This window comes from Macrosteles quadrilineatus, unplaced genomic scaffold (genome assembly GCF_028750875.1).
Source record: "Macrosteles quadrilineatus isolate MER2022 unplaced genomic scaffold, UCM_ALF_1.0 Scaffold_54__1_contigs__length_841927, whole genome shotgun sequence".
In the NCBI taxonomy this organism is placed as follows: Eukaryota; Metazoa; Arthropoda; class Insecta; order Hemiptera; family Cicadellidae; genus Macrosteles; species Macrosteles quadrilineatus.
This window is the reverse complement of record NW_026542647.1, coordinates 236,173-258,187: the sequence shown is the minus strand read 5'-3', so window position 1 is coordinate 258,187 and position 22,015 is coordinate 236,173. Positions and strand designations below refer to the sequence as shown.

Sequence of the window (22,015 nt, the reverse complement as noted above, 5' to 3'; positions counted from 1 at the left end):
GGGCGACTGTAGGAAAAATAGTTTTAAACTGTCTATAGATGAATTGTCTTAATTTTCAAATAAAAACATATTTCACTATGACCCCTTTTTAACACCATCAGCTAATTATATCGGTCGTGAAAAATGTAATGCCACAGGCAAAGAACAACAACCAAAATAATAAAACTGACATTTAGTGACATTGTATTGAAAACTTTCTTGGATTTAAAAAAATTAGGTATTATGAATGGAAAGGATTGATTTATGTCAATATTTACCTCAAGGCGGCTTTTACTTGTTAAATGACAGTGTTTTTCATGTTCTATTTAACTGAAGTTAGAAAGCTCATTAGCAAGTTACAAAACTAGGATAACCTAATGTTCATATATTTGCTCCTTCTCATAACAATCAATCCCACAATCAAATCACAACTTTTACCAGGTTAATAAAATGTACATAACTCAGTTTGCTTTGTATTTTTTTTTTTCTAACTTTTATATATGAACAATGATAAAAACTCAATTATTGAATTTTTACACTAATTTTTACAAGAATGATCCACAATTTCTTAAATTAATAGAAATAACAATAAATATTATGATCCAGTACAAAAATTACCAACATGAATAAAAACAAACAAGGGCACTTTGGTATTTGCTGTCATTCACTTATATACAATATATATATTGTGTATGTACGAAAGCAGACCGCAGTAGGTTTGAGCGGCGGCTTGTGTCGCAAGATGTCATGTTGCGCAAATCTCCATCACAAGAGTTTAGCTCTTGGAGCCCTCACCATCAAAGCCGAAGGGGTGCTCGCTACTGTAAATCTGCCCTGTACAAACACATCAAATCAGACATTAGGCCCAAGTCTCTACAATTTTAAATATTGAAATTGAAATTCTACTCAAAGGTACAAAGAGGTCAGTTTTGTAAGCAATTTAACACTAAAAGAGGTATGAGGAGACTAAATAAAATGTTTTACACAAAAACCAAATAAGTAAATTTCTTCTATGTAGAGAGAGAGTACAATGCAAAACTTACATGAAGGAAATTCATAAAATGAGGCTAGCTGATAAAAATAATTACAATGTTATCAGATAAAAAAATAAAAATATTGCCAGAAATAAACATATCCGAGTCATAATATATGAAATTCTTGAGATAAAGGCAATTTTTTTATTGTATGTAAAGAGAATAAAACCACCCAAACAGCACAAGCACATTTATTGGGGAGATTGAAAATAAATGTGACCAGGTTATTCCACTGTAGCATTCTTCACGTAGAGAATAAGATAAAAGCTAATGGGACAACCGCCCGCTTTCAGCTCTGGTATATTGGGGTGGAAATGTACTAGTTTCGAACAAGGAAGAGCCCAAACGGCGATGGCCACACAGCATATTTGTAGAGCAGTTGTAGCGCACAGGGTCTTCCTAACAAGTGAGCACAAGCGTAGTGTGGTAGTACGTGATAGTGAAGGGGGAAAGGAGAGCGGAAGGGGACGATGAATAGAATTTGCTCTAGACACCAGCGACTGGTGCCAGACACCACTCAAGTGTACCGTTCAATATATCCTCTATTTATTTCTTCTCTAGCTATTTTTCATCAAAGTATATTTTTTTTTAGAAAAAAAAAACACTGTGGTATGACTTTAATTATAATAATTATCTGCCGCAGACAAGCCATTACGGGCTTTTGTAGCTATATTATTGTATGTGTTTGTAAATCAAAATAAATTTGTATAAATTTGTCTATAAATTTCTATAAATTTGTATTTTTTGGAAATAAATAAGTAGGATTAATAAATACAATTTGAAATACAACATGTGTGATAAAAGAATATTCATGTGGTTTTCAAGCACAATTCATTGGAATCTTTGTTGGCTAGCACTGATGTGTGACTAAAAGGTTTTTTAACACAATATTGCACAAGGTTAAATGAAATAAAATAGCAAAAATGTACCAGAAAGTGTAGAGACCTTATATACACACTATATTATACAAAGGGAAATGGGAAGTGTTTTCTGACAGACATATGATGTTGCATACCTGAGTACCGAGTACTACGTAATCTAGTTGGAGTGGGTTTCATCCGTCACTCTGAACATCAGGAGGCTGCTGAGGTGGTATGCTCTCGAGATATGAGAGAGTTCTCACAGCTTCTGACTTCTTAGAGGGAGGGAGGGCTTGGAACATCTCCACTAGTGCGTCCAGCGCTACATCCGGGGAGTTCTGCAAATATCAGACATTAACAGCTGAACAGTTTCAACAAATTTTCTCTTCTATATACCAGTGTCAGATTTATTGAAAGAATTAATAGTAGCAATAACTGGGCCAGTGTCCTCACTCAAACTAGAATATGAAATTCATACGGTCATATTTGAATGTTTTTGTGAACTCGATAAGGTTCAGATAAGCTTGGTTTAAAGGAGGAAGAACGGTGAAATTGAGGTGCAGTCTACCAGACTTCACACATTATTAAGGTACCAAACATGTTCCTGCAGACAGTTGCTTTCAAAATTCAATTTTTTATTTAAAAGTGAGACCCTGACATTTGGGAAACTTTTATTCCAGTTAGTTAAGTTAGATTTTAATAATTTCTTAAATGTATGGGACGGAACCTTGAGTTGCAAAACCATCTGCAAGGTTTGTGCAATCAAAAAATTACATTTTGTCCACAATCGGTAGATTCTAGAATCTGTGTTGGAATTAAACATTTAACGACACACTATTGAAGGCCATTCAATCAAAAATCATCATCCCTGCAGAAACTTTTGCGGAATTGAGAATTAATTGGAGCAATTGTCTTTAATTATGTAACCTCAAAATTCAGGGCTCTTCTTGATTTAAAAACTTATAGTGGTTGGTTAATTTAATTTTCTCTGTTGAGTAGATTCCCCGCTGAGTTAAGTTTTCTATGGATTAGACAACACATTAGATAATGCATGAGTACTGTTGTTCGTAGGACACGTGTGGTATGACTGGCACATGCATCTACTATACACCCTGTAGTATGTTTTCCAATGACATAGCTGGGAAAACACAATAGCCATAGACCAGCCACCAAACAAAGGAACTTGTGTGGTTAAACTCATGTAATATTCTTCAATACTACATTGACTGAGCCCTTACTTTCTTGCTTAAACTCAATCACATGCATGGAATTGAGTTTTTTAGTAGGAACCCCAAGATAAAGAAATAGTGTATTTAAAAATAAAAATACTTTCTTGGCAATTAAAAAGTAAGATTATTAATGGATTTGATTGTGTTGATGAGAGTGCTAATATTTACCTCAAGGGCAGCTTTGACTTGTTGAATGACTGCGTCTCTCATGACTGACTTAATGTTGTTATGTACTGTTGAATCAGCATTGCTGAGTTGCTCTTGGAGCCAGGAAACCACTGATTCGTTGTTTTCCCATAGGTAAGCATAAGTAGTTCCTTTGTCTTCAACAAACCACCGTCTGATCATAGCTTGTAGCTGGTTCTCGTTGAGGTTCGGTTGTGTCTTGATGATTTCTTTCTTCACTTCATTCTCGTACAGTAATCTCTTTAGCCTCCAGTACAGAATGGTCCTTGATTTCCTCCATGGAACGATATCCTGTAGATATACAAGAGTGATAGAAAAATATCCTTTATAGTTAATATATCTAAGGCTAATATGAGAGGTAGTAATATAGAGAGGAAATTTCATCCTATGATAAATATTCAACTGTAAGTTTGTTTAAATAGATTTTATTTTACTATAGCGAATTTCATATAGGGAATACACTATTACCGTAGGTCTCACGGTAAGACCTGGACTGATTTACTTTTTCATTTTGATGTCCCCATAGGCCAAAAACACCATCCGTTCAAATTTGCATATACGTCTGTTAGTACCATAACTCTAGCAAAAGTGATCCGATTTTGATCAAATTTGGTACAAACGTGTAAACCCATGTTTATTTGATCAGGTTTGCTAACCAGCGTGATCGGACCACAGGAACTGGGTTTTATACTAGGTTTGCTGCAGCAGGGGTATTTTAAAATTAAAAGATAATTTTGATTAAGAAAAAAATGTTTTTGTTTTTATTGTTACAACTAAGGACAGGTTTTTTTTTTTTGAATTAGTAAAATTCAACCACAGTAGTAATTCTGCTTAAATGATATTGGTTTCAATTTCGTAACACTAAATAAGCAGTTGGACAAAAATCACAATTAGAACAAGTGCAAAACGGTATGTATAGTCCCTCATAAACTGACCGGAATATCAAATAAGGATGCTTGAGCAGGCAGGAGGCAAGGCAGTCTGATATCGGCTTGACAGCTTCTTGAGTATATATTTGCGTAATATTTCAGATGTTCTTACAATAACGGGTATTTTTAGACAGCTCACAGTAAACCAGCATTTTTAGTAATCCAACACTGCCAAATTTCTAAATGTGCTGCTGGATCTAGTCTAGTGTAATTTAGTCAAAAAGCTAGTTGAATAGGTAAATATTTTTGACATTTTATAAATTTACAATGAAAAACAAATGTTAAATGTATAACCATAGTTTTATTGTAATATGGAGGTTCATTTACCACGATGACTCCTTTCTCATGCATTCTCTCAGGAGTGTCGTGGAGATCAGCAAAGTGCACGGCCACTTGGTGGTACGTGGGCATCAGGAACTTCTCTCTCTCAGAGATAGACTTCTCTGTCTTTGTCTTGTCATCAGTGCTCAGTTCTCCAGTCAACTTGTTCTTGAGTTGCAGCAGCACTGGGTCCACTCGGTTCATCACCTTCAAGAGATCCTTCTCTCTGAATTTGATCTCCACAATACCCTCAGGCTCCAGGACTCCACCCCTGAAAACAAATATAACGTCAAAACACTTTCAATAACATCTTAAACACTAACTAGTTATTTATTAGTAATGTTTGATTTTACAGATAGTTTTTAAACCCTATTTTCAACAATAAGGGTGATTTGGCTCAAATGAAGAGCAATCTGGGGATCCAGTTTTTGATCAATTTATCCAGCAGCTGGGCCATGTACCGGCCAATCACACGACTGATGTTTGCTTCCAAATTGTCCAAAGTTTGTGGATTATTGGCATAGACTAGATTCTTTACATTTCCCCCCAAAAAATTGTCTACTGGTGTCACATCACATGATAGTGGAGGCTAGTTCATACGCCATTACCAAACACATCTTATTCTTGCAATAAGTCTATTACTACGTGTGCTGTAAGGCAAGTAGCGCCATCATGCTGAAACCAAAGAAGCGAGGAACCAAAAAGATGTTGTTCAAAGCACTATAAAACCCTCTATTTACAATAAAATCATAACTTGGCTAACTTTGAAAAAAATATGGGCCAATGATCCCACCAGCCTACAATACACACCAAACAGTGACTTGTAATGGATGCAACTGCTTTTCCATAAATGTTCTTGATTTTCTTTACTCCAAATCCGGCAATTTTGCTTATTGACACACATGGCCGTTCAACCAGAAATGAGTCTCATCACTGAATAAAGTGTTTGTTATATGATTGTCGGTATAGGGCCCCAGCTGCTGGATAAAGTGATCGAAAACTGGACTTCCAGATTGGAAGTTATTTCAGCCAGCCACAGCACTCATATGCTGGAAATGATCTTTAACTAACTTTGAGCATGTATAATTTCCTCTTTGAAATAATTACCTTCCGAGTTTTGGACAGTTGGCAAATTTTAAATGCTAATGAAACATATTTCTATACATTCTTTCAATCAGTGAACTGCAACCTGAATAAACAATCAATTATGTCAACCGAGTAAAAAAAATAAATAATAATATGGTCAATAGAGCTGCAGCTGAGCCTCAACAATCTCACTTCAGGACTGGGATAGTGTTAGCACAACCAAAACATCTGACTTCCTTAACTATCAGCAAAGAAAGTCAACTTACGATGTGTTGATGCATACACCACTATTATGGTTATTAAAGTTGATAAGTTTAGCAAAGCAACTATTTTTGTTAAGCAAATTAACATTTATTAATTTATTATTATTGAATACAAAAATTGAATCAAATTCCAGAACTGTGCAGATATTGACCAATGGCTCATTTAGTGCAGCGTCAGATTGTGTTGAACTAAAAATTATCAGATAACTGAGTAGGCCTACCATTTATTTGTAGTTACGTTAATAAACTATACATGGCCCTAAATTTATTACGTAGGAAGAGCAATAATCTATGAACTACGACTAAAATAGCACCACTACCAAACTCCAAACTAATTTGGCACTTTTGCAAGCAAATGAATTTAATCTAATCAGATATTTTAATAGTTTAACTGTTTCATAGATTGTTCTAATTTTTAAAAAGGTCTATACGTAAGAATTGCATACACTTTTGAGGGAAAGCAATCCAAAACCTCAAATTTTTGTGGATGTGCTGGGAATGAAACCATCCCTCTAGAACTTTAGCTTGGGACCCTAACTACTATGCTAGCAACACACCTTATAAGAGTTCTGAGTTCTTATACATTATTCTCAGGATATCTTGATTATCAAAAGGTAAAAAGTATTGATTATGGTTTTTCAACTACCAAAGATCTGATGTATGTAATGTGAGCCAGTTACCTGCTGTCAGGATCGGCATACATCTCCATATGGTTGGGGTTGATGGTAGAGTCTACCACAGCCCAAGCACCTCCTCTTAACTCTCCATTAGGTGGGATATAAGTGATGATGGGTTGCTTGTACTCTCTCAGTCCGTCCACAATGTATGCTCCAAACTTGAGGATTTGCTCATACATGTCTGCAACAGATCAAGGGGGCGTAACTAGGTGTATTAATATGCAAAACATTATCATTGCATCCCACAATAGCGGTGAAATCTAGCTCATCTCCAGCAATTGTGGAGACACCATCGTCGTCAAAAGCAATCACACTGAAATTGCTAATGATATTATGATGTATTTAGGCAAGCAGTATTAAATTTAGTAATCATAAATTTGGTTTACATTGCATTAAAAACAATGTCACAATGATATCACGGTAAGATTATGATAATTTCCCTTGGTCATCATCACCATCTCCTGCAATGGCAGTAAAAAATCCTGTTTATCTCCCACAGTCCCGAAAACATCATCGTCTTATGAGATCGCAGCCAAATCCAGGGCCATTCCCGCGGTCATGGAAAAGTCACCATCTTCATTGATCGCGGCAAAATCCTAGGCGAACCCCGTGGCCTTAGAAAAATCCATCATCATCGTCTCCCGCAGTAATGGAACCATCATCATCTTCTCCATTGGTAACTGAAATATCATTATTGTCTTACGCGATCTTGACAAAACCAAGGATGTCTACCGTGGTTGTGTAGACATCATCATCGTCTCCCGCGGTAACAAAGACATTATCATCCACTTCCGCGATCAAGGTCGAATTCTGCCTAGACCGTTCTGTGGCCTAGGGAAATATAATGATCGTCTTCGGTCATTGCAGCAAAATCCTGTGCAACCCTTCCATGGACATTACGGCTAAATCCTGTACTGTTCCTGCAGTCATGGAAAGATCATTATCGTCTTCGGCCATCTCGGCAAAATCCTAAATATCTCCTGCGGTTTTGGAGACATCATCATCTCATTTGCGATCGAAGAAACTTTATCTCTGTCAACCAAGATCATGGCAAAAGCCAGAATTTTCCAATCACGTGATCTTAGCAGACGCGTACTGTGATAGCGATTGTAAAAGCTAGGCTCAATTTCAATTTTCTGAGTTGGAGTTCAATCTCTCGAGCCTGAAGGCATTGAAGGCTTGGTTTGGCTTTACTCAAAAATCAAGCTACTTGCACTTCTCTAATCAAATTGTCTATTTTTAAAGATTGATAGTATATATTAATCGGGACCCATCAATCCCTAATATACTAAATTTTGACATTCATCTCATTTTTATGCAACAGTATTTACTTATAGATTATTAACTGAATCTTTTGATTATGGCAACACTTGAACTTTATATTTTGTATTTGTTGAACAACTTACCTTTCATACCACCACTGAACCCTCTCCAGTTAGGGAAGATGATAAGTGGAAGTCCCTCATGACCAAAGTCCTTGATAGCCTGTGAAGTCTTGTAAGCTGAGTCAGGGAACCATACCTGCCCAGCTTGTGATACAGTCTGAAAGCAAAGAAAAAATGTATCACTGATATATGCACACTACTAATAGTACATTTCATTACTACAACCGAGAGTAACATTTTGCGGTGAGCACTCAAGGTTCATGTGTGAGGCAAAGCCGAATACGAGAGTTATTTTCCCATACGAGGCGAAGCCAAGGATGGGAGTAATGGAGCAAGTGCCGGAAAAATTACTTTCGGTACAAGTTATGAACAATACTTTTCATCACAACGCAAAAATACACACATACAGATTAACAGACCTCAGTAATATTAAAATAGTTTTAGACCACTCTTTATCATGGAAGTTGTTTGTTTAGTTATCTCTGAAGCTTTTTTCATCAAATCATCAGGAATGTTAGACATATTTTGAGCAATTTCAAACACATACCATGTTAAAAACAAAAACACAGCAAAACAAACAAATGCCTGTTTCTCAACATGTATGTTTTTTTTTTTTTTTTTTTATCATAGATGTAATGAAAAGGTTAATTTTATTTTATTCTTTTAAATTCACTTATGTTTTTTTCTTCCTTTAAATATTTGTGTACATATTCTGTAAATAATTTGTTGGAATAAAGAGATAACTCATTCATTCATTCATTCTGTATACATTTAGATTGTGCAACAATGAAAACAGCTGATTTTAATCATTAAAATAAACCATGCGTAGTGGATAAATGGAGAACTAATAGAGAAAAAGGGAAATTAAATTTAGAGAGAGGGAAATTCAGCTGATCGTTTTTCCCTTTATCTTAATTAGAACTTGGGAAACAGCTAATTCCTGTGATATCAGCTGTTGTGGAAAATACCTACTTTCCGGATGGAGTGATAAAAATGTTTATTATTATTAAAACAAATAACACAGGCCACTTGGCTGACGATTTAATAACGTTAATAACTAACTGGAACTACATACTTGATACATACTCATACTTATCAAATTAATTAGGTACCTAATTATTCTTGTTGAAAAATAAAGAAGGTTGAACTAACATTAATTACATTTGGCTTTGTACAAAATTCAAACACTACTGTCATTAATTAATTGTTCAGAGGTGACAGTATTTCCTTCTATATTCTTTCAAATAGATTTCTTTCGTTACTTGTAGTTTGAGAACTTTCATAACATGAAACTGGTTAAAATTACTTTGTGATAACTATTTTCTGAGAAAGATTCATGTTTAATATTACCTTTGCTTCAGAGTCAATATTGGCAGGGTCGGCGGGTAGTTTGAGCTCCACAGTTCTGGTTTCAACTGCAATAACTCCAACTGGGATACCACCGAGCCTGGCACGACCACAGACCACAGTTTGAGCCCAAGGTTGCATGATCTCCTCCCAGGAACCATGGTCAAAGAACCCAGTCTCCCATTGAGCTGTGTTATCTTTCAACAAAATAAAGTGATCACTTCTCCTGGACTAAATACAACCAAATGAATTTAATAAAAAGAAGGTAGGTGCAATGAAAGTTTACCTTTTCCTGAAAATTTTAAATCAATAATGTTGCTGTTTTGTATAAAACAATTGAGTTAGCTATAGTAAATTTAAAAATAAAATTAAATGGAATAATACTTTATTCACATTAATTTTATACATAGAGTAATAGAATTTTTTTTACTCATAAATAATACAGCAAACATTACTAATAAAAATTATATCCCGTAGAATAGAGTGAACAAAAGATTGTAAAAAAAATACCATCCATAACCAAGGAAAAAGACAACATAGGCAGGACCTAAGAGCTGCGATAAGTCACAATTTAAACGGGAAGTAGAACAAATTTATAGGGAAATAATCAAATATAATTCGTGTCAGTTTTCAAGAACCTCGATTATCTGGGGTGATGGGGAGGAGAGAGACCACGGATAACTGAAACCAAGGTTAATCCAACATAACATAAAAACCCCATAGAAAAGTGTAAAACTGTATAAATGGACTTTAATGTGATCATTTGCATATTACATCATCAAAATACAATAAGTAGGTTAGTGCAATCATGATATGTTAAGTCATTCATTAACCTTGGCTCAGTAGTAATAAAAGCTATCATTTGAACTTTAAAATCACAGCTTACTCAAACTTTAACTAAAACAAAAAATCCAAACACTGTACAGCAATAAATCACATAAAGAACAGATTAATAGAAATTTTAGTACCTATTGCTAGTCACAGGCTACTGATACATGCTGTTTCAGGACAGAAGAATGTCGATAAAGTAGTTTGCGCAACGATTGCTTAAGGATTGTGTTAACAACACAAGTAGAAATTTAAGGTAAGAGTTTTGTTGAGTGTCTTAAAAACATCTACAAGTGTCGTTAAGACTATTTATGCGAGTTGCGTACACTACTTTACCTGTGACAGTTTTTAATTAGTAACAATCACTATTCATTAATTTATTTATTTATATCAACGGACTCATAACTTCTAAAGCCATTTTTTTGTACTTACTGGGGTTTTGTCTTCCTGCCAGCATCCACCGAGGGTCGTATGGAGTCTTTGTAGGCATGAACCCTATCTCTCTGTCGACAGAGTCCACGGGTTTGATGATAGGCACAGGAGACAACTTGTCTTTAGGAATGTAAGAGAGCCACTTCATGGTAGTGTAGATACCATCGAGGTCTCGGGGCTCAGTCTTGTGTGTTACACCGTTGTTGTACATAATCTGTGTACCACCCAACTGATTGTTGGAGGCATACACTGCCCTACCCAAGATCTGAAAAATACCATAATTGATGTTTTGATGAAGTCTAAACCTAGGAAAACGACTATCTAGACTGACAGCTCAGTTTCAAGTCAGCCTTTTGGTGAGCTTTGAAGTACTTATAAATGCCATGTCAGAACCCAGAAATACTGTCAAAACCTTAACAATAATTAGGGGGACTATAAATTTGATTTGATTTGATTATATGGAAAGATTCATATAGTGGGTGGTCAATTAAGGCAGCAAAACTGGCTAACACTTAAAAAAACCTTTTTGGTTACAAGTTCAACACATAATAACAGATTTGGTACAGTTTTGACAATGGTCAAATCTTCCATCAGAGCTAGGTAACACTGATATGGAACCAATAACGATTTAATCAAAATGTTGATACATTATAAAATAATACTTAAATTTTATATTAGGGAGCAGTAAAATGGACTTAGTAGAATACCCACTCCACTTATTTATGAAGTGGAGGTAACATTTTAAATCAATTTTGTACCAAGTTTTTAGTGAACTATCTGGAACACTTTTCATGGGCAAGTTGTTTATCCATTGGATAACTCACCTTGTTGAGAGCACTGCAGCCCGTGAGGATGATGTGAGAGTTGTCTATTTGGATAGTTCTCTGTCCTAACCTCACCAGGTAGGATCCGATACCAATGGCACGACAAGACACCACTGAGATGGTCACCACTTCTTTGTACGCTTGAGAAGTCTCTCCTGCTACCATACCTGCGTACTTCAAGTTCTCAACACCAAGACCATCGTCCTTGCCTGCAAAACAATACGCAAGGCTGTAGAAACTTTAAACATACCGAGGTGTAATTTGAGTAAAGTTAGGTGTGTGAGTATAAAATGTGCAACAGACTTTCAGTTATAAGTGAAAATTATAATCAAACATGCTAATAAAGACTTAACACCTCACTTTTAGTTTTAAGAAAGAGTTTTTTCTTTCTGAAGGAATCCTTCGAAGAACCAACCCTGGACTTAAAATATCCATTACTACAAGTCTAGGTTCCTATTGCCTTTGCTGGCTGCATTCAAATTTAACATTTTTTTTTTATCTTTTATGTACCTGTGTGTAAGTGATAGTGCAGTGACAAAATATTATATCTAGATAGAGATAATCTAGTGAAGGACTACTGATGATAAGAAAAGATAAATGTTATGTTTATAGTCTCACCCAACGTTTACCTACTGTCAAAGTGGGAGATGAATTATCAAATGTGATCACCACTACTGACCATATTACTGTGTGATTGGGCTTCTCGCCTATTCTACAGATAAATTAAAAATTCTGAAAATAAATTTTAACGCCAAACACTTTTATGTTAAATAAATCACAATTTTTAATTATTAACAAAACAAATGTTTTTTGGTTTGATCAGTACATGAATAATACGAATTATAAACTACACAGTAATTTCATGGTTTGGAGTATATCTAGGCATTTTCCTAGAAATGTATAATTTCTATGGGTCTGCGGTGCACCGAAAAAGTCACAAGCTTAATTACCGTCATCAGTTCGTAAAGCATTTTGGGTTTTGTTTACATCTTCATAATTTATTACTAGGGTGATAATGCAATAAAAAACCCATTAGCAGTCCCAAATCCATTAACATTTTATCACGACAACAATTGTTGTACATTCAAGTACTTCCAAGAAGTGTTGAGTTTTATCACTTTTATTTATTTACGACTTTCCCCAATTCTATTTTATCATAAAAATAATAGTTTTATGATGACTGTTAAATGTTATCTCTAACTCAGTCAGTATTTTCGTGAATATTCAATTTGCCGCTGGCCATTTTCTACTGCCATAAAACTGTTTATGGCTACATATTAAACTTGTAACTAATCTACAATCTTATTTTATACATTTTTTATATATTATATATTTTATTATTTTATATTTGTTATAGATATTTTATCTTTCTATTGACGAAACCACAAGCATAGTTGTTGTTGTTTGCATTTTTTTTTTTCGTTATGCAAGCCTACTCGGTCTCAAATTATGTCGTTGCATGTTCTGTATCTTGTCTTATATTGTTAGATGTGGCTGTTTAAGGCCTAAATGTTTTTTAGTTTCCAGTATTTTTTGTTGTGTTGAAGGTACTTTATGCAATCTAAATCTTATGAACTAGATAGTGATTTTGCTACCCTCATTGTAACCTAATCAATTTATATATAGGCCCTCCTAAATAATTAGGTCTAGGCCTGGGTCTTTTGATTCTTTGGAAGAGCTTTAAAATATACTAAGAAAATTGGATTGAGCCTGAGATAAACTAATGATTGATATGTGTGGATGTTAACTTTGTAAATGAAAAGACAAAAATCTTACTCTGTGATAACCCAAATTTTGGTTTCAGAAAAAAACTTTGCAAGAGTTGTATCTATCTTGTAATTAGTTTCAAAGCTGATAAAAAATACGCTTTGCCATTACTTCATCATAACCTCCAGTTTTTCATTGTCGTCTGCTGTGAACAGCTGGCAATTACACTGTCTTCGTACTGAATGCTTTTATATGTTTTTAAAATTTTTAAAAACAACTAGACATTGTGTTGGTTAGAAATAATTTACCAGTTGTGTGAAATTATTAGGGGTGGGCGAGTACTCGACTGTCGAGTAATTACTCGAGTAGTTGGCAATACTCGACAGCCGAGTCGAGTAGTTAAAGATACTCGTGACTCGAGTCGAGTAGTAGACGTTAAGCCGATTTCGTTATTTTCATTGATATTTGACAAATAAATAGTAAGAAAGGAAAATGTTTGAGTTTTATTTAATCCCTTAACCCCTTTAAATATTGACATACTAGGCCTACAGTACTAATAATCGGCAACCTAGACATCGCTTGCGTCATCCATTTCACTGACAGCGACAGCGCCGAGCCGACCCGCCGCGCCGACAGCTGACACTGGGTGATAGGCAGTGGTGTAGGTGTGCGAGTGCGATGCATCGAATCCCGATTCGATCCAGCATGCATCAAAATCCCGATGCATCGATTACGTCATGATACAGCTCTACTAGTAAAAAGGGATGAGTCGATTATCGTCATCGATACCACCGATACTTGGACATTGGTATCGGTACCAAGACTCGATTGTCAAAAGTTGATTCCGATGATACCGACATCTGACAGGGATAAATATTTTATTTTAACATTTATTTACTGTATAGCTACAGTATTAGTTTTGTAATCACGGTTAACAATTTTCATAGCCAACTTAGAAACTATCTAGTTCAAAACAGCGACGGTGCCGGTGACATTGTTTAGCTTCAGCATTGCACAACACAATCTACGAATCTACATTTCAAGATGTCAGACTCAACTCAAGAGACAACCGGCGCGCGAATGTCCTGCCAACACGAAATTAATTATACTAAACAATGTCTGTATCAATAAGTCAGACATTTAGATGTATTATTTTTATTTTTAGTACAAAATAAATAACCTAAACACGTCGAAATTTTCAGTTTAATAATCCCTGCATTATACGCATCATTAGAAAAATTATATTCAACCATTAAACTTTAACATCGTCGTATGGTTAGGCTTGCTTTATATTGCGCCAAAAAGTAGATCCATATTTTGATCTGTACTATCTACCTGATTAAAGAGTTAAGTGAAGTTTTAAGTGCTACTATAACATAATGTATTTATTGAAAAATATTATAAGCCTTAGTCCGTGTCGATTTTGTAATGTTATAACGAATGGTGAGTGTTTACAATAAAAGTATGTAACGACAGTTCTCATTGGTCAGGAGGCGTCAGTGCAGTACCATGTGAGCCAATCGACTTTCGTGTTTCAATGGAGCAAATGACGATTGCTTTGACATCGTTTAATGTTTTATTGTGGGTGGAAAGGGTATCGATAAATATCGTGATTCGAGATCCGATATGTAGGACGTGTTTGTTTATAAATAATGAGTATTAAAAAGTATAAAAAACTAGGTTACAGACAGGTTCAAAACTTCGATTGTTTCGATCCATTGTTGACACCCCTACACGGAGGTTATAGTGACGTCGTGCATAAGGGCCAGGCAGGCCGGTTCACAGTGAATCCACTCTGCCGAACCTTGTTCTTGGTATAATCCATGTATAATCGGGAACATAGTCAAACACTTTTGTTACTAAATAAAACTATGAAATGTTTGTTAAAAGCACTCTTTTGGTCTTTTGGAGATTTTAGTCCCAAAACATAATCTTTATTGTAGGCTAAAAGTAAAACCTATCTATTGCCATACTTTTCTCGACGTCGACTTAGGCTATTATGCAATGTCTTTAAAAAATACCAGGGTTTGGTGTTTCAGTCAAAATACTTTTGTAAACATTGACAATGTGCTGTTTTAGCACAGTTCATTCCTTGACCACGATCGTTTTTACTCACTAGAGAAAAGACTCTCCTTACAATAGTTATTTGTGTAACTAGTGGTGAAAGTGGCACTTTGCTCCACACGAGAGCAATGTTTACGCACGAGCCGCAGGCGAGTGCGGAATGATCTCGAGTGCAGCAAAGGCCTTTTTCACTCGTGTTACACATTATATTTTTCCTACAGTCACTATAAAGCATATAAATAATTAGTCTTTCAAACACTATACAAAGCTTTTTTAGGTTCAGCTGGCAACAAAAATGGTGCCCTAGAGAAAGTAGTACCCGCGGTCCGTATCACTCCGCTATTTTTCCTCGGCAAGAAATTTGCTACGCGTTTTGAGAATATAGTTCCGTATGTTTTAGTAATTTGATGTGGTTTCCGCGCCTTAAAAAATGCTTAAAAGGTATTTTTTTTGTTTATTAAGATCGTAGGAATATTTTAAAAACGTTTAAAAGAAAAGTCCAGAAAGTTCAGGAATACCGAAACTATAAACACGAAATGACAGGTTAAATCGTAGTTATAATTAGTCAATCAGCTGCTCATAGAATTATTATCTTTAAGTGTTGCCAACCTATTTCCAAGCGTACACGGATTACGTGCATAATAAAACCAAGCTGTTTTGTGTTGTTTGGTTGGAATCCTGATGTGCGGCAAAGTATAAACCGTACGGCAAAGTATAAATATGCAGCAATTAGCAGCTTTCTGTACTATAAACAGTACAGGGAAGCCAACTTTGTCGGGTGACTGTAGGAAAAATGTATTTGTAGGCCAAGATGTTTGTAATTTTTTTAATGTATAACTGCAATTGCTTTTAAAAAGAAATACAAAAACTGACAAATGACTTAGATTAATACTTAAAAAGTTAATCCTATTTATAAATTAGAGGAAACTATTAGATCTCATCATAGTCAAATTCAAACATTTACAGTATTTCAAAATAATTAATTAACACTCTTGTGTAATGGAAATCTGCAAGCGACTGAGGCCGAGGGTGAGGGAGGGCATGTGAACCAGGCTTTAGAACAAGGGCAAATTCTGCCAAACTTTCTCTTTTCCTCCCCCATGTCCCGTTAGACGGTGGGTGGGGCTTCACACAATAAACAGTTCATTCATTCACAGTAGAGAAGAGTTTTAGTGGCAGTGACGTATGTCTCTTGTCTGCTCTTCAAGTTCACACATCTGGACTTCTTTAAAACAATTATAAACGATAATTTTTATTAAAAATAAGTGAAAAACTGTTGACATTTTCAAGGAAAAAAAGTTAAGAAATAAAAGTGTTAAAAATTTTGTTTGATTAGTTATTCTGTATTTCAAAAATATCCTCATTTATGATTATGTTTTCAGCTAGACTTGGTGACTTTTTCATAGTTAAACAAATTTTGAAGATATATAATTAGTGAGAAAATGTCATTATATAGGAAGTTAGTTTTTACTCACTTGGGGGAAAAAATTTACCTTACAAAGAGTATTTGTAGACCAAGATGTAGGCTACGTAATTTAAAAAAAATGTATAAACTAATGAGTTAACTAAGACTCAAATAAATACAAAAACTGAGAAATGACTAGGGGTGTGCGAGTACTCGAATCTTCGAGCTTTTTGGTCGAGCTTTTCATTATTCGGCTCGGCTCGAGGCATTTTGAAAAAGCTCGAAGTTCGAGCCGAGCTTTTAATACTAAGTCAAAACACTTAATTTGGGTCATAATGGAAAACAATGTTATCACAATTCTACGTTGTTCATGCATTCGAGGTTTGATAAGCACGAACCTCAGCTCAGTCAAGACGCAATGATTATCGATCGTAATTTTGAGGAGATAGGAAAGAGACAAACGACCACCTAACCTATCGGGTTGTCTTTCTAACAGCTATTCGTATCGTAATATACAACGCAGTGCGAGTGCGTGATTGGCTTGTCGCTATGATGACACACGGTTGCCGTGACAACCTACAGTGCGCATTGAGCACTGCGCCTTGTGTGGGAGGGGAGATTATATCAACAAACAATTTCAGGAATTCTATTTTGGGACGGATGAAAGATAAGGAAGAAACAAAAAGTGGTCACGTGTGCAAATGTATTATAAGGCGTGATCCTTATTGATGTATTATGGGCGACACAATAAGGCTGTAAACCAGTATCGTCATGTCGTCGTTGTTCCTTGTCTGTTTACTTTTTCAGATTCCTTATCAAACGCCCCTATCTGCTATCTCTCTTTCTCTCTCTCTCTCTCTAACAATGTACTGATTAAACAGATTGTGGTTGAAGACTTTACTACTTATAAGTTTCCCTGCAGTTATTTTAGTTCAATCAATCCTATAACCTTTCTAATGTTTATCAAAATAATTAATTATCTGTTTTGTATTTTATTTCCTTTGAACCAACCCCTATTTACCATTACCATATGTATTTTATATAATAAAATGTTTGTTTATAAAGTTTGACTGGCCACACAATTTTGTACTTTTTTATTTTGTATAAAGTAACAGTTACCTTGATGATTATATGTATCAATAAGTGGTGCGTGCTGTAGTGAATGCTTTTTATTATCAAAATAAGTAATGAATTATTAATTTTTGATAATAATACATGGGTCATTGAATACCATAATGTGATGTAGTTTCCTATTTGTAACTTGCAAATTATAATTGATAGTTAATTCTGGAAAATGAAAAATAGTGATCGCATTCATAAACCTGTTGTCAAAACAGGACGGGTGTAAGGGTTTATTGTTTCATAGGGGTACAAAGGACGTGGGTGTTTCAAGGACAAAGTGTTGGGCCTCCCGGTTTAGGGGGGAGGGGTGGTGGTGGGACTGCAAGAAGGGGAGGAAACTGGTTTTAGCTATTTATTGATTAGTTGCCGACCCTTCTAGATAACAAAATTGAGTGACAGTGTTAATTCATAGTGTTCTTTATTTCATTTCTTGTTTAATTTGTGTGTTATTCTATTAATTTTAGTGTTTTGGTCTATTTCCTCCATATGTCAATTATATCTTTTTTAATATAAGTTTACTTTTTACTTGTCTCTCCACCTTTTTGGATCCAAACCAACTATGTTCATTTTTGATTAATACGATTGATAAAACTAAAATATTTTGTGCATGGAAAACAACAAGAATAATCACGTGTTTATACATTTATTTTGTACTTATTTATACAAAATAGAATTAAATATTCATAGTAGTTACAATATACATAATAATATAATCGACTTGCTAGTTGTTTTGTCGTCATTCAAGGTCGCATTGCTGTTCTGTTATGAAAGACAATCTGATTGTCTCAGTCTGCACTGCATATCTCGTCAGGCCTTCAATTATCCTTTTATTTCTTGCATCTTAATTTAGTTCAGTTCAGTTCTTATCGTGATTATCTACTATTTGATGTCTTGACAATTCTCAAGGTTTTTAAACATATTAAAATAACATTGTGTTTATTTAAAAATTGACTGAACTTTATTATTATGCACTTTTTTAAGAAAAAAAGTTTAATAATTTAGATAAGGTGACGCTAGAAAAAGCTCGGCTCGAAAAAGCTCGAGCTCGAAAATTTTTGAAAAAACTCGGCTCGGCTCGGCTCGAGGTTGAAAATTACTATTCGCACACCCCTAGAAATGACTTAAATGAATACTTATAAGCCTATTTATAAATTAGAGGAAACTTTATTATATCTCATGCTTTAGTCAAATTCAAATATTTACAGTAGGCCTATTTTAAAATAAACACTTAGTTCCATATTTTTGCAATTAATAATTAACCTTTAACACCAAAATATAAGTTTGATACACATACATATTGTGTTTTTTATATGGTATACAAGTTTTTAACCAGGTCTATTTTTGGTGAATTGAGAAATGCTTTGTTCGTAAAAATGAAGATGGAATATATGTAAAATAAAATTTTTGATTTTCTCGTGAACTACTCGACTCGACTCGACTCGATACTCGAGTATTAGGGCTAATTACTCGACTCGACTCGACTCAAAAAAACACTACTCGCCCATCCCTAGAAATTATCTTATCAATAAATGTTTCAAACATGTTTAACCCTAAACACTCTTATCCTAATTTTAAAACCACTTTATCATGGCTATTCAAAGTATCTCGGCGTAAAATAGGTACCAAAGCCTTTATCATAACTGTGATTTTTCTTGACACAATCCTCGTAGTAGTTAACCCTCCTACGCCTATTTTGCCTATTTTTGGCGCATTTGCAAGGTTTTATTAAAACGGATCTGAGAACCTTAAAACAATGTTAATTCTACTGTTCTATATACCATTTTGTTGGAAAATCATGGGCTTCAATATTATACATAAAACATAAGGAACATTTGTTTCAAAAACAAATTTTAGGTAAAAAAAAAATATTTTGGAAAATTTTCAAAAAAAAAAAATAAGTTCGCGCTCAATGAAATTGTATAAATTATAGGCCTATAAATATTTGAAAATAGCCACTTTGTTCTAGATTTTATGAGGATTACAAATATATAATAATATAAGGAAGTAGATTTGCAAATAAATAAGTTATGGGCAAAAAACAGATTTCAGTACATAGCGTTTAGCTAAGAATGCATAGCCTAACCATAGCTAGGAATCTGGCTGATAATTTACATCAATATCACTACCTACTTCTTCAGGATCATCAACCAGCCCTTCAAAATCACTTAAATCTTCTTATAATGCACCACGTATATCACTACTTTTGATTTTTAACACTAAAACAATGATAAACGTAATAAAACACATCAGTCATCGGTCCGAGGTTAACCAAGCTGTTTACAAATACGCACGTCAGCTGTCTGCTACAATATTTTCGGAACTAAAATGAATAGCGCTTAGACACAGACCTCCGGAGAAAGCTCTGAATCTAACAAAAAGAACGATACCTAACTCGATCCAGTTCAATCCGATTCAGTCAGTCATAGAGCTTTCGCCGTAAACGATGTTCGTGTGTCGAAAAATCGACAAGTGACATCACAAAAAGTGTGTCGTGAGTCGATTTTTTGACAAGTGACGCTCGGAGGGTTAAAGGTTTTGTTTTAATAATGCAGTTCTGAGAAGAAAACCGCAAAAATACGGCCACGTACCGAGGTTTTTGTACTGAGAACCGAGGTACAAAATATTGTACCGTACCAAACCGTACAGACATTAAATTTTCTGTACCGCAGATCCCTAATAATTTCCTGTGTAATTTACAAGAAAAAATTTTGAAGAGGAATTGGAGAATAGTATTTTGTTTTAGGGAACAACACATCGATTGGGCAGATTTAGCAGACACAGACAATATCGTTTTCAACAAAATAAAATATTACACTTAATTTTTATTAGGGATAGACAAGTCTCCGGAGAAAATTTCGGGAAATTTTCTGGAAAATTTAAATCTTATTCTACAAGACAAGATTTTTTTTATCGAGATTTTTTGAGACAAGATAAAAAAAAATTTTAAAAACGCCTGGAGAAAGTCAATTCAATACCCGCAATACAGGAGCGTGTTGTAGTTGTGTTTCCTTTGCAAAGGCGTTCTTATTTAATTAATTCTTTACGTGTAAATATTGCTTTAATTGTTTTATCATTTGAGAAGTTTTCTTAAGTTTAAGCAGTGAGAGGCATGTTTTACTAATGTAAACATAGCAAAAACAAGTAAGTATTTTATTTTATACGAATTAATATTGCTTTTATTTTATGATTTATTTTATTTTAAGATAAGTTTAACTCTATTCTAACTGATTGCACCATGTTTCCTAAGCGGAAGCATTATTTTTAATAAGTTAGGCGTAATTAATTAATATACATTTTTTTAGATGTTTAAAAAAAATTAAATATTATTATTATTTTTGTATTGAAACAGTCATCTAAAAATGTTACAAAATCAGGGAACGTCCATTTCCCGTCTCGAAACTACCTTGGTGGTCAAAAAAATTATGTGTGTCAATTAAATTAATATTAATTAATTAAAATACATCACAATAATACATTAAAAAATAAATGGTACGAAATATGTTTGAACAACTAAATGACACCGAATGCTTTACGTACCAATAATGTCTGTAACCTTGTACCTAGCTTCACCCTCATCTTCTATGAGTATTGCCTTGACAGAATTGAGGGCGGAGATTTTGGTGTAGTCTTCAGTTGTGAGGTATAAGTATTTGAAACCCTGAAAATTAAAATCACATGATAAGTTCAGCGTTTTGTTTATGAGATACAAAATACCTAACACTCCTGTATGGAGTTAGTTTTCCAAAGGATACTGCAATAATCTCTAGGGGTCTGAGGTGGACCAAAAAGGTTAGAACGGTATGGTTCTGATTTAATTACCGTCTTTGGTTCAGTACAACATTTTTCTCGGTACAAATCCGGTTCGGTACAGTCTATACAATAATTAATTACTTTTAGTTCACTGAAAAAACAAAAAAGATATACGTCTAATAACACTAGTAACGGGTAATAGTGGGGTAGTTTACTAGTGTTATTAAACGTATATCTTTATTGTTTTTTCAGGTAATTTAATAACACCTACGAAGCTGATCAAGAAGTTATTATAGTTCACTATCGTAGTCAAAACTTTGTTTTTCTCAAGTCAAACAATAACACTAATGAATCAAAGTATGCACAATAGATTTTCATTAACCCTTTGAGGTCGAATTTTTTTCATTTTTCGGTGAGTATTGGTCACCATATGAGCAGCCGGGAAAAATTTTTTGTAAGTAGAGATTGCCATTTTTGAGCAGTCGGGAAAGTGGCGGGCGGCGACCTATTCTCGCCATTCGACCGCAAAGGGTTAAGGTGGTTGCCACAAAATGTGTGCAAATGGCAAAAGCCAGACACGATGTAAG

General features: G+C 34.6%; 1 protein-coding gene across 5 annotated transcripts in view; it reads right to left on the bottom strand.

Annotated features, from left to right (window-relative positions):
* Positions 1-450: 450 nt before the first annotated feature.
* Positions 451-22,015, bottom strand: part of LOC129006003 (acetyl-CoA carboxylase-like) — a 118,394-nt gene continuing 96,829 nt past the window's right edge. For all 5 annotated transcript variants that reach the window (XM_054435087.1, XM_054435090.1, XM_054435088.1 and 2 more), the window contains 10 exons: positions 21,216-21,336; positions 11,381-11,589; positions 10,557-10,821; positions 9,300-9,493; positions 7,971-8,106; positions 6,568-6,745; positions 4,545-4,809; positions 3,271-3,579; positions 2,029-2,211; positions 451-813 (listed from right to left, as the gene is read on the bottom strand). In XM_054435087.1, the coding sequence (XP_054291062.1) occupies positions 2,068-2,211; positions 3,271-3,579; positions 4,545-4,809; positions 6,568-6,745; positions 7,971-8,106; positions 9,300-9,493; positions 10,557-10,821; positions 11,381-11,589; positions 21,216-21,336 (1,821 nt within the window). In that variant the 3' untranslated portion in view covers positions 451-813; positions 2,029-2,067. The remainder of the gene's footprint in view (positions 814-2,028; positions 2,212-3,270; positions 3,580-4,544; positions 4,810-6,567; positions 6,746-7,970; positions 8,107-9,299; positions 9,494-10,556; positions 10,822-11,380; positions 11,590-21,215; positions 21,337-22,015) is intronic.